Source organism: Colobus angolensis, unplaced genomic scaffold, assembly GCF_000951035.1.
Source record: "Colobus angolensis palliatus isolate OR3802 unplaced genomic scaffold, Cang.pa_1.0 Scaffold32, whole genome shotgun sequence".
NCBI lineage: Eukaryota > Metazoa > Chordata > Mammalia > Primates > Cercopithecidae > Colobus > Colobus angolensis.
In genome coordinates, this window is record NW_012116488.1 from 5,843,407 (window position 1) to 5,857,391 (window position 13,985).

General features: G+C 43.8%; 1 protein-coding gene across 1 annotated transcript in view; it reads right to left on the bottom strand.

The window, feature by feature from the left end:
• Positions 1–13,985, bottom strand: part of EVL (Enah/Vasp-like) — an 83,425-nt gene that overhangs the window by 44,356 nt on the left and 25,084 nt on the right. The window contains exon 3 of the mRNA XM_011951482.1: positions 3,850–4,027. Coding sequence (XP_011806872.1) covers positions 3,850–4,027 — 178 coding nt within the window. The remainder of the gene's footprint in view (positions 1–3,849; positions 4,028–13,985) is intronic.

Sequence of the window (13,985 nt, forward strand, 5' to 3'; positions counted from 1 at the left end):
AAGTCTGAGGGGTGGGCAACTGTCTCTTGCTGGACAGCATGTAAACCAGGATGTTCATGCTAGAAGGCATTTGGCGAGACTTCCCAAAACTTTATTTTCTAATTTCTATTTATTTATTTTTTGAGACGGAGTTTCACTCTTGTTGCCCAGGCTGGAGCATAATGGTGCACATCTCGGCTTACTGAAACCTCTATACCACCTGGGTTCAAGTGATTCTCCTGCCTCAGTCTCCCAAGTAGCTGGGATTATAGGCATGTGTCACCATGCCCAGCTAATTCTGTCTTTTTTTTTTTTTTTGAGATGGAGTTTCCCTCTCGTTGCCCAGAGTGGAGTGCAATGGCGCAATCTCAGCTCACCACAAGCTCCGCCTCCTGGGCTCAAGCGATTCCTGCTTCAGCCTCCTTAATAACTGGGATTACAGGTATGCGCCACCATGCCCGTCTAATTTTATATTTTTAGTAGAGACAGGGTTTCTCTATGTTTGTCAGGCTGGTCTTGAACTCCCAACCTCAAGTGATCCGCCTGCCTTGGCTTCCCAAAGTACTGGGATTACAGATGTGAGCCACCGCACCCAGCCTAATTTTGTCTTTTCAGTACAGACAAGGTTGGCCGGGCTGGTCTCAAACTCCTGACCTCAGGTGATCTGCCCACCTTGGCCTCCCAAAGTGCTGGGATTACAGGCATAAGCCACCATGCCTGGACCCAAAACTTGAAAAGCACATATATTATTTGACACAGAAACATGCCCAAGGAAAATAACTGGACAAGCATACGAATATGGACACATGAGATACAAAGTACACATACACATAAAAATACAAGAATGCCCTCCACCACATGAGGGTAATCGTGGAAAATGGGACAATCAACATGTTTCCAAGTAGATGGTGCTTACATCATGGCATATCTTTGCATGGTCCTCAGCAGACTACCTTAGCCACATAAATGTTAGAAGGTTCATACTTCAATTTTTTTTTTTGAGACAATTTTTTTTTTTGAGATTTTTTGCAATCTTGGCTCACTGCAACCTCTGCCTCCTGTGCTCAAGCCTCAGCCTCCCAAGTAGTTGAGACTACAGACACATGCCAACAAGCCAAGCTAATCATACACACTGTATGATTTCATTTACATGATGCTCAAAAACAAAAGTGGACTTCGTATCTATTCTTAAGTTCAGGGACTGCGAGGAGGGGCCTTTTGGTGCTGACCACATTTTCTTTCTCGGTCTGGCACTGGGGACCGCGCACGCACGTGTGTAACAGCTCATCAAGCTGCATCTGCGTATCTGCGCATGGTACTGTCAGTAGACTTGGGCCTCGGCTGAGGCAAAAGCGTATTCGTCAGTGGGCTGTAGGACCTCCAGTCCATGCAAAGGAGGCCACTGCCAGCTGAACCAGAATGGACAACTAACTGTTCCCCCTCATGACAGCTTCAAACCAGGGTACTCTCACGTTGTATGCACACATCCAAACTAGCTGATGTCTCCCACCCCTGCCTCAACAAGACACTCATTCAATCCCAGGGGATGTAGGAGGTCGGGTTCTGGATCTTACCATCTGACACCGAGAAGTTATTTCCTCATAATGGGGCATGGCTTTCTTATCTGAAAATGACGGCAGGATTAACTGAGTTACCTGTGATTCTCTGGTGAATTTAATAAAATAACTAGTAGTTTTTACTGAATTTAAGCACTAGCTCTGAAAGTGCCTTTTTTTTTGCCCTCAAGGTAACTGCATGTACAAGTAAAATAACGCTTAACTCCCACATCCTGGAGGCAGGCAAGGTAAGTTCAGATGGAAATGTTAAACTCAGCTCACGGTTCTTGGGTGGAAACAGTTTCGTAAACATTTGCTGGGCGCTTACGATGCCTCAGGCCCTGTAATCATCACTCAACACTGCCATGGTTAAGATGTTTCCTTACGATGCCATCCAAGTACTAAGCAGAACGTCCACAAACTTTGGAGCATTGTCAAGAAGGGAGAGCTGCAAGTACCTGCTCTATGCACTACCCGTGGGAAGCATGTTCAAAATACATTCTTTATTTACTTAAAAAAACCACAAAACTCTCCGACAGAGAGAGAGAGAGAGAGAGAGAGAGAGAGAGTGTGTGTGTGTGTGTGTGTGTGTGTGTGTGTGTGTGTAAGAGACAGGCTCTCACAATGCTGTCCAGGCTGGACTCAAACTCTTGGACCCAAGTGATTCTTCTACCTCAGCCTCACGATCTGCAGGCATAATGCACCACCATGCCCATATCTCCTAGAGCTTAAAGCAGGTCCTAAAGCTCCAACATATCAGGCCCTGTATACACCTTTTTTTTTTTTTTTTTTGATAGAGACAGGGTCTTGCTATGTTGCCCAGGTTGGTCTTGAACTCTGGACCTCAAGTGATCCTTCTGCCTTGGTCTCTCAAAGTGTTAGGACTATAGGCCTGAGCCAGCACGCCTGGTCCCAGGACATATTTGAATGCCACAGCCCTCCAGGTTCTGAGTACTATGTCTCTTCATTTCCCACCTCAATTCTGGTAGCAGTAACAGCAGCAGCAACAATAATGATCGTAATAATACTCACAAATGCTAGTAGAGTTGTTACTAGGTCAGGCAACCTAAGAAACATTTTACATTCCAGTTCATTTAAATGTAAAAACAACCCTATGTCCCCCCATTTTATAGGTAAAGAAATTGAGGCATAAAAACATTCAGTAACTTCCTCAAGAGTTCCTCTGCTAGCATATGTCAGAACCAGGACTCAAACTGACCAGTGTGACTCCATGCCTGGTTCTTAACCACCAAGTTCTCCCAAGGTAGGCTCTCCAGCCAATGGCAGGACCATAACCCAGGCAATCAAGACACCCATCCTGGGAAAGCCTTGTTTCTCCCTCCAAAGCTACCACTGCCAATGTCCAATAAAAGCCACACGTAAGTTTGCTTCTTTGCTTTAACTGCCCTGCTGAAAAACTTTTTGCTAGCCCCTCTCCCATTGTCTACCCTAAGTATCAAGCCAGCCCAACGTCTTCCAGGTATCTGGGGCCTTTCACTGTGCAAGCCCCAGCGCCTTTTCAATTTCATTTCCAATCTCTTTCCTATCGGCACTCCAGGCCCCAGAAATGCTGCATCGCCCTCTTCCCAGCACAAGCGGGTTCACTCAGGCCCTTCTGCCTTTGCTGCTCTTCCTGCCTGCGATGCCCACTCCCGCCTCTGCCTGTGACCTGCTCACCCAGAACGCCGGCTCAGATGGCACCACCACTGTGGAAGTCTCCCTTGGCGGCTCTGACGGGCAGTTACTTACATCCTATTCTGTGGTCCCTAAGTACCTTACATGTACCTTTATTAAAACACTGACTGCAATACATTCCACTTAGCTGTTTGAGAACCTGTCTACTCTGAAAAACTAAGAGCCTTGAGGGGAAGGCCGCTGTTCACTTCTTATCTATTTTGCCTACACAGTTTCTTGCCTTCAGTAAGTATTTAATAAACTTTTGTTAAACATATGAATGAATAATTAAATTTAAAAATAAAGTCTTGATTGTTTTCTCCCATCTCTCTCAAACGATTGTTCTGGAATACGGAAACAGGATGGCAAGTTTAAAACAGATCTGGATATGTGGCTTCAGGGACACATCTGTACAAATCTATATCTCACAAGTGGCAAAGAGATACAAACTCCATTCTTTCCTCCTCTGAACTGTTGTATCTCTAAATCGAGAGGCAGGCAGCAGCTTTCTCTGAGAACACATGCAACCTCGGCTCGATGCAGTGACAGCGCTAGGACGCCCGGAGAGCCAGAGCTGTGGGAGGGCAGAGGTAGAACAAGAGAGGGTCTCGGCATCAGGCCAAGACAAAGTCCTACTTACCTCCTTCTTGGGAATTCATGATGTTCAGGGCAAACAGCATTGCATTGGAGAACGTGGTTGCCTCTTCTTTACTTGCAAAGTTTAAGCCGTAGACCTGGCGGGCATCTCGCCACTGGTGGAAGGTTGGCGTGGCCTGATTGTACTTCAGCCCTTTCACAATTGAATAATTGATCACAACCTGGAGGAGAAAGGAGAGAGAAATACGTGTAAATAAATAAAATGTAAGTGAGCTGGAGGGCGCTGCGATGGGGCAAGTATACTGTATCCTTGAGAGGACAGGAAGATGAGGATGGGGTTTGAAGGGAAAAGCAGTATCAGGTAGATTTTCAGACCATAATATATAGAACAGTGAGGGTTTGCAAAACCTGTTCTTTCCTTTCACTAACAATGCTATGTAGTTACAACCTCCAGATGAATAGGTGAGCTCGGAGGCAGGTTCCCTGGGCTCTGGTTTGGCCCTGCCTCTCAGCCACTCCATGCATGGCAGTCACTGCACTTCGCTGGGGCTCAGTTTCTCCAGTTATAAGATGGAGATAATAATTTTGACTTTATCAATCTAATGAGGTTATTGCAAAGATCACACTGTGATACGTATCTTATCTACATCTTATTTATAGCTTACCTTCTAGATATAAAGCTCCTAAGGGCAAGTCTTCTATAATTCATATTTATGCCTCCTACAGCCCTCTGCACAGTGTCCAATACTTCGAATGCATTAATAAGTGGGTTATTTGTCGAAAGAATAACCTGGGAAAGTTTATGTACCACATATGTATACAGCATTATTCATACCTTCATTATTACTCAATCAAAAAGCATCAACTACTGCCAGGGGCAATGCCAGGCCCAGCAGGGAAGGATACAGAGACGACAGAATCCAGACATTCAGGTGCTTACAAGCTGCCAGGGGATTCAACACCAGGTCTGCCTGACCTCTACACTTCTGCTCTTTTAGACATTTAAAAGAGGATTATTTCAAAGTACTTTAAGACTATATTCCTAAGTGGTGCCCTGGAGGAAAAGATGCTGGGGCTGGAGCCCTAATTCTGCTTCCCATCCCTTCTAGCTCAAAGCCACATGATCTAATATCACCACACTCATGAATGATCGGTTTTTTGGTATGTCAAACGGAGAAGAATGTGATATGGCTATGGCATGGCACCCTCACAGTGTGTTGTGAGGATTAAATTACATATGAGAAAGTAACTGACACAGCTCCTGGCACAAGGTAGGCTGTCAGTGACTGAAGGGAGAAATATGATGATCTCTATGAATGGAAGCATGCAAGCAGAGTCTGGATGAGGCCGGAGCACCAGCTCTTAGAGACGTCATGGAAAGGATTTTGCTTTAGAAGTAAGTACAAGATGATTTCTCAGATTTTGTCTGGCTTTGAGGTTGCAAGGACTGTGTGATCTGAGGTTGGGGACAACTCTCTCTATGTTGATTTCTCACTTTCCTCTACTGCTCCACACAGCTGTGCTGCTGGATAAGGTAAAGCCAGAGGACAGCAAACCTGAGTGACATTCAGAAAAGCTGTTTTCCAAGTCTTGGGTGGAAGGTGGGCTTGGATCTTCCTATGACAGGCAGAGGCAGGGAAAAGGGGAGACACACACACACTACACTAAATCAGCTAAAGAAGTGTAACTGAGACCGGGCATGGTGGTTCACACCTGTAATCCCAGGACTTTGGGAGGCCAAGGTGGGAGGATCACCTGAGGTCAGAAGTTCAAGATCAGCCTGGCCAATATGGCGAAACCCTGTCTCTACAACAAATACAAAAATTAGCCGAGAATGGTGGTGGGTGCCTGTAGTCCCAGCTACTTGGGAGGCTAAGGCATGAGAATCGCTTGAACCCAGAAGGTGGAGGTTGCAGTGAGCCGAGATTGTGCCACTGCACTCCAGCCTGGGTGACAGAGCCAGACTATGTCTCAAACAACAACAACGACAACACCACCCGTAACTGTTTCACAATTTAATTGTTACATATTCACAGGCACATATTTTGGCCAACATCTACACACAAGTTCCAGGGTGGTTCTCTATTTTTTTGCTCTTTGTGCTAGGAGTATAGATTCACATGCATATACAGCTAAAACAAAAGATCTGGACTGTGGGAGACTAGGTTTAGTTATAGGTCACCAGAAAAAGGACTAATAAGAACTAGTAAATAATAATTAGTAACTAATAACTACCACAGAATAAGAACTAGCAAAGTTAACTGTTGTTAAAACAGCTCTTTAGATTACAGGGCACATTAATATTGGTACAGTGACCAGAATGACGGAAGAGAAGAAGCTGCTCCATTTTGCCCTAGTAAATCCCGATCAGAAGTTCTGTGTTCAAGTTTTTTTTGTTTTCATTTTTGGTGTTGCATTTCTAGTGGACAGTAGCGAACTGAAGCAAGCCAGCGGGAAATGCTTTAAAAATTGAAGAAGGTCTCGAAACCACCTTATATCAGGAATGGTTAAGAGATACTGAAGCAAGATAAAAGATGCTTTAGTGTCTCCCGACTACTGTCTCCAGATATTTGAGGAGATATTCAGGGGAAATGAAATTTAGAACCCTATGATTTGATTTTTTTAAAAAAATTTTTAGTATGTTTTTTTTTTTGGATGGAGTCTTGCTCTGTTGCCCAGGCTGGAGTGCAGTGGCGAGATCTTGGCTCACTGCAACCTCTGCCTCCCGGGTTCAAGCGTTTCTCCTGCCTCAGCCTCCCAAATAGCTGGGACTACAGGCGCCTGCCACCGTGCCCGGCTAATTTTTGTATTTTTAGTAGAGAGGGGTTTTCACCATGTTAGCCAGGCTGGTCTCGAACTCCTGACCTCAAGTGATCCACCTGCCTCGGCCTCCCAAAGTGCTGGGATTACAGGCGTGAGCCACTGTACCTGGCCTTTAGTATGGTTTTTTTAAGATGGTGTCTTGCTCTGTTGCCCAGGCTGGAGTGCAGTGGCACAATCTTGGCTCACTGCAGCCTCCACCTCCCGGGTTCAAGCGTTTCTCCTGCCTCAGCCTCCCGAGCAGCGCCCGCCACCACACCCAGCTAAGTTTTTGTATTTTTAGTAGAGAGGGGTTTTCACCATGTTAGCCAGGATGGTCTTGATCTCCTGACCTCATGGTCCACCCACCTCAGCCTCCCAAAGTGCTGGGATTATAGGCATGAGCCACTGGACCCGGCCTAGAACCCTATGATTTGAGATCTCTGGTTGGCTACACTCTTAGAGGGGAACTTAAGGTGAGTGAGAATTTTTTCTCCCCAAACCTCAAAGTGGCTCTTGGGGGAAATGCGAATTGAGGGGCAGCTGATGCCTAATCCAGAATACGGATAGCGTGGCTAGCAGATAATCACTGAAGGGGCTAAACAGCACCTTAGGGCTTATCTAACTCAATCCGCTCTTTTTACAGTAGGGAAACGAGGTCCAGGGAGAATGAGTGACTTATCCAAAGTTACACAGTAAGCTAATGGGAAAATCGGATTTAGAAGGTGAGGACTTTGTGATTTTTTTTTTTTCCAGTATGGTAGTCCCCGCTTATCCATGCAGAATTGGTTCCAAGACCCCCAGTGGATGCCTAAAATGTGGGTAGTACAGAACCCTATATAGACTATGTTTTTTCCTATACATACATACCTATGATAAAATGTAACTCATAAATTAGCCATAGTCAGAGACTAACAACAATAACTAATAATCAAATAGAGCAATTATAATGTTTGGAATGGCACATAATTTAAAATTTATGACTTGTTTATTTCTGTAATTTCCCATTTAATATTTTTAGCCTGCAGTGGACTTGGGTATGTGAAACCTCAGAAAGCAAAGCCACAGCTAAGGGGAGTACTGTTATATAATGAGCTGAAATCCTTCTTCCTAGAATTCCCTCTCTGGTCCTAGCACTAAGCTTTGGAGCCTCACAAATCCCTTCTAACTGCAGGAGGTTTTAGGATTTGGACTAGGAGAGTGCAGTGAAGCCTTTCTAGAGGACGCATCCCTGTTCTGTAACAGGCTGGTCGCTGCCACACATGGGGCTCTGCCACACATGGCTGGTCGCCGATTGAGGGCTCCTGGCCCTGCCGTTTCTGTTCTATCTATAACTGCACCACAAAGGCTACTCACCAAGTGCTGCTGTTTGGTGTCTACACACAGCCCCCAACAGTCTACAACTGCTTTGAAGACAAGCATACTAGGTACAAGGAATGAGCAGAGGGTTTTACGTCAGAGGGTACTGCATTAAAACCCTGGCTTTACTACTTTTCAGTTGTATAACCTTAGACAAGTTGCTCATATCAGTTTCCTCACATGTAAGATGAAGATAATATTATAAATAACACTGCACTGAATATTCTTGTGAAGATGTATTTCTACAGGATATATCCCTGTAAGCCAAACGGCCAGAGAGACGTGAGCATTACAAAATTTGTATTTATTATTTAAAACTTGACTTCTAAAACAGGAGTCCAGTGCAATACGTTCTGGATGTATGTGCGGTGACAAAAGGCCAATGTCACTTGACCATCTGTTGAGGCAGCCAGTGTTTCTTAATTGCCAGACCTGACCAGCCAACAGCTAAAATCTCAGTACCTAATGGTTCCACCTCTTCGTTTACTCCGCTTAGAGTGAGTCAGAGTATCCACCTGAACACATGCATTTTTGCAAGTCCACTTTTGGGTGAGGCTGCTTCATTTAGTACCCATCACCCAACACTCACCTGTGGAGATAACTATGTTTCTTATTTCTAGCACCACTGGCAAAATATGTCTGCTCTTTTTTTTTTTTTTTTTGAGATGGAGTTTCACTCTGTTGCCCAGGCTGGAGTGCAGTGGCGCGATCTCAGCTCATTGCAAGCTCTGCCTCCTGGGTTCATGCCATTCTCCTGCCTCAGCCTCCCGAGTAGCTGAGACTACGGGTGTCCGCCACTACGCCCGGCTAATTTTTTGTATTTTTTAGTAGAGACAGGGTTTCGCTGTGTTAGCCAGGATGGTCTCGATCTCCTGACCTCATGATCCGCTTGTCTTGGCTTCCCAGAGTGCTGGGATTACAGGCATGAGCCACCGCACCCGGCCGTGTCTGTTCTTAAGCTACACAGAAATGGACTCCTGTGGTATATGGTATGTACTCTTTTGTTTCTGGCTTATTTCCTTCAACACAGTGTTTATGAGATTCACCATGTTATTGCATATATCCATATTTCATTCTTTTTCCTTTTTGAGATGGAGTTTCACTCCTGTCACCCAGGCTGGAGTGTAATGGCACAATCTCAGCTCACTGCAACCTCTGCCTCCTGGGTTCAAGTGATTCTCCTGCCTCGGCCTTCCAAGTAGCTGGGATTATAGGTACATGCCACCACGCCTGGCTAATTTTTGTATTTTTAGTATTGATGGGGTTTCACCATGTTGCCTAGGCTGGTCTTGAACCCCTGACCTCAGGTGATCTGCCCACCTCAGTCTCCCAAAGTGTTGGGATTAGGGGTGTGAACCACCGAGTCTGGCTGAATTCTTATTGACTGCTACACAGTATTCCATTTTTTAACCACAAGTTCTCCATTCTCCTGCTGATGGACATGGGTAGTTTTGCATTCTTGGTTGTTATGAATACAACTGTTATGAACATTTTCATACATGTCTTTTAGTGGACATAGGTACTTGTAAGGATATAAGAAAAACTAAGGTGTTTTTCCTATTCTCTTCAGACCCCAGAATGAGATGGGGTCTCATTCTGTCACCCACGCTGGAGTGCACTGGCATGATCATGGCTCACTGCAGCCTCAAACTCCCGGGCTCAAGGGATCCTCCTGCCTCACCCTCCTGAGTAGCTGGGACATAGGTGTGTGCCACCATGCCTAGCCAATTTAAAACTTTTTTATTTGTAGAGACGAGGTCTTGCTATGTTGCCCAGGCTTGCTATGTTGCTATGTTGAACTCCTGGGCTCGAGTGATCCTCCTGCCTCGGCCTCCCAAAGTGCTGTACACTCATATAGTCAAGAGCCACTGCACCTAGCCTCTATTCTCTATTCTCACACACCAAGTAAGCAATTCTGCAGATTCTCAAGTACACATCAAGTGTCCTCTATAATTCTGATGTTATGTACCTGGAGACAGCATCAGGTTCCACACGTTGAGGGCTGAGTCCCACAAGACTATCCCAACTTCAGATGCCAGTCCAAGTGCAGGTTGTGACTTGTGCTTCTGACCCACGAGCTATAAATCAGGGTTATCATGACCCCTGCTTTGGGTCTGATGAATTTGCTAGAGTGCTCACAAAACTCAGGGAAACAGCTTACCTAGGTTTACTTGTTTCTTAATAAAGGGCATAACAAAGGCTACAGATGAATGGGCAGATGAGAGACGCACAGGGCAAAGGATGTGGGAAGAGGATGGAGTTTCTCCGCCCTCCCTAGGCATGCCCCCTCCAGGAACCTCCACCAGGTCAGCTCTCTGGAAGCTCTCCCAGCTCTGCCTTTTTGGGCCTTTTATGGAGACTTCACTGAATGGGTATGATTGACCACTGTGTAGAAATGTGATTGGACAAAAAGGGTGTGATCTCACACTAACAGACTGAGTGGGGAAACCCAGCAAGGCCTGTTTATTCAGATTCTCCTTGGCCTCTCTGCAGCATTCCTTCCTCCAGGGTATGGGGCAGAACCCATTCTGAAATGAGGGTCTTAGCACCTACAATCAGACAAGGTAGGTCAGGGAATTTCGTTAAGACCAGTTTCCAGTCAGAAAAGCAGGGGACGATCCCTGCCTTGGGGAGAAAAGCAGCAGGTGAGGCCAGCAGCATGACGACATTCTAATAAGGGATCTGGGATCTACCAGCTAGAAAGTGTGGATGAAAACTAATACATACATGATAATATCACAATCTTCTATCCAGTGAGCATGCCAAATTCACTTAATATAATTATATTAGTATATATTCTTATATTACTATAATAGTTTGTAGCTTTCACATTTTCCATATACACTATCAAGTCATCTGCGATGTAAGATGGTTTTGCTTCTTCCTTTCCAACTGCTAAATCAAAGAGGTGACAGTGAACATTCTTGTCTTGTTCCTGAATTCAGGGGGGAAGTGGGATACTCAGTATGATATCAGCTATAGTTTTTGTTTTGTTGTTGTTTGAGGATGCCCTTTATCTGATTAAATAAATCACTTTTATCTTTTAATTCCAGTTTCCTCAATTTTTATCATGAAGGGATACTGAATTTTACCAAATGCTTTTTCTACATCTGTGAGACCACCTTATGGTTTTCCGGCTTTATTCCATTAAATTAATCTTGCATTTCTGGAATAAATCGTATTTGTCAATATTTTCTTTTTAATACATTATTAGATTCAAGTCATTAATCTTTTGTTCAGGCTTACTTACTGCATTATTGTTCATTAGAAATAATGGCTTGCAATTTTCTTTTCTTGTAAGGTTCTTGTGCAGTTTTTGTATCCTGGTTATACAGCATGCTTATAAGAAGACACCATAAGAAGTGGACTTTGTTTCTCTCATCTCCAAAGGAGTAATGTAAGATTGGCATTGTTTCTTCTTTATGTTTTTCAAGAAATATGTCCATCTTATCTAAGCTGTCAAGTTTACTAGCATAAGGTTATTAATAATGTTATCCTATATTTTTAATGTTTCTACGATCTGTAGTGATTTCCCCTTTCATTCATTATATTGGCAATTTGTGTTTTTTTCTTTCTCACTCTCAGTAGAGGTTTATTAATTTTACTTTTCAAAGAACCAACTTTTTCCCTCAAAAAAACCAAGACATTTTGTGTGTCTCTATCACACATCTGCTTTCTACTTCATTAGTTTTTATTTTTTCCTTCCTTCTACTTTTGTTGGGTTTAATTTGCTGTCACTTTTCTTCTACCTTCTTGAGATAGTGGCATAGATCACTGAATTTCAAACACTCTTCTTTTTCTAATATACGCATTTATAGCTATACATTTCCCCATATGTACTTTTTGGGGCTTTTTTGTTTTTGAGACAACGTGTCACTTTGTCATACAGGCTGGAGTGCAGTAGTACCACCATGGCTCACTGCAGCCTCAAACTCCTGGGCTCAAGTGATCATCCAGCTTCAGCCTCCTGAGTAGCAGGGACTACAGGCACATGCTACCACACCCAGTTATTTAAAAAATTTTTTTTGGTAGAGGAGGAGTCCCGCCATATTGACCAGGATGGTCTCAAACTCCTGGCCTCAGGTGGTCCTCCTTCCTTGGCCTCCCAAAGTGTTGGGATTACAGGTGTGAGCCACTGCGCCCAGCTCATATGTACTGTTCTATCTGCATCCCACAAGTATTGCTATGTTATATTGTCATTACTGTTCAGTTCAAAATATTTTCCAGTTTACACTGTGATTTCTTTTCTGTCTCATGGTTCATCCAGTATTACACTACTTAACTTCCAAACATTTGGAGATTTTAAAAGTTACCCTCTGTTACTAATTTCTGGTTTAATTCCTCTGTGGTCAAAGAACATACTCTGTATGAGTTCCATCCTTTTTAACCTGACACTTGCTTTATGGCCCAGCATATGGTCTATTTCAGTAAATGTTTTATGTTTACTTGAAAAGACTATGCATCATACAGTTGTTGGCTATAGTTTCTACAAATGTAAATTAGCTCAAGTTGGTTAACAATGTAATTCAAGTTTTCTGTCTTTACTTATTTCTATTTCTTTATTCAATCAGTAGCTTGGAGGTATGATTAGAATCTCCAGGTATGCTTCTGAATTTGTCCCTTTCTCCCTTTAGATTTTTGCTTTATGTGTTTTGAAGATATATGAATGGATTCATACAAATGTAGAGATGCTATGACTTCTTTTTCAACTGCCCTTTTATCATTAAAAAGTTTGTCATTATCTTTAGGAATACTTGTTGCCTTAAAGTCTACTTTGATATTAACATAGCCACATCAATTTCTCTTGGCTAGTGTTTGTAAGGTTTACCTGTTTCCAATTTTTCACTTTCAACTTTTTGTTTTTGGAGGCTTGTTGGGATCTCCTTATCAGCTTTATTTTAAAAATAATTCTCCAAGGTTTGGCTGAACTGATCTGGACACTTGCTGAAGGATGAACATCTTTTTTTTCTTTTTTGAGACGGAGTCTTGCTCTGTCGCCCAGACTGGAATGCAGTGGCCGGATCTCAGCTCACTGCAAGCTCTGCCTCCCGGGTTTACGCCATTCTCCTGCCTCAGCCTCCCGAGTAGCAGGGACTACAGGCGCCCGCCACCACGCCCGGCTAGTTTTTTGTATTTTTTAGTAGAGACGGGGTTTCACCATGTTAGCCAGGATGGTCTCGATCTCCCGACCTCATGATCCGCCTGTCTCGGCCTCCCAAAGTGCTGGGATTACAGGCTTGAGCCACCGCACCCAGCCTAAGGATGAACATCTTAAAATGTCAAACTTTTTGCATAGCAGCCCATAATTACAACGTTTGCACAAGTTTTATTCTGGGGAATGTAGGAGTAAGTAGGAGTGCCTTTCCTGTTCTTTTAAAGGAAGGTCTTGCAACTCCAAATATAATCATGGACCACATAAAGATGTTTTGGTCAACAACAGACTATATACGATGGTGGTCCCATAAGACTATAGTACGGTATTTTTACTATACTTTTTCTATACTCACGTATGTTTACACACACAAATACCACTGTGTTACAACTGCCTGCAGTATTCAGTATGGTGACATGCTGTACAGGTGTGTAGCCTAGGAGCAACAGGCTGTACCATACAGCCCAGGCGTGTAGTAGGCTGTACCATCTAGATTTGTGTGAGCACGCTCACACGACAGCAAAATCCCCCAGGGGCGCATTTCTCAGAATGTATCCCCGTCGTTAAGGGGTGCATGACTGTACTGTCGTCACATGTTCTGGGGGCTTCTGGGTAAAAAGAGTCAAGAGTCCTTTACAAAAAAGAAAGTTGCTTGATAGTGGAGAACTATCTTCTTGACCCCATATATACCTGGATCTAAAAACTACAGAATCTACAGACTGGCAAAGACTTTGGAGGTCTCATCTCATCCAAATCTCTACTTGATGATAGACTGTCTTTCCCAGAATCTTACCTCTCAGGCTGGCAATGTAATAGTTTCCATCTTTCAACAGTACGCTTGTAAGAAAGCTCATCCTTTTACTGCATTA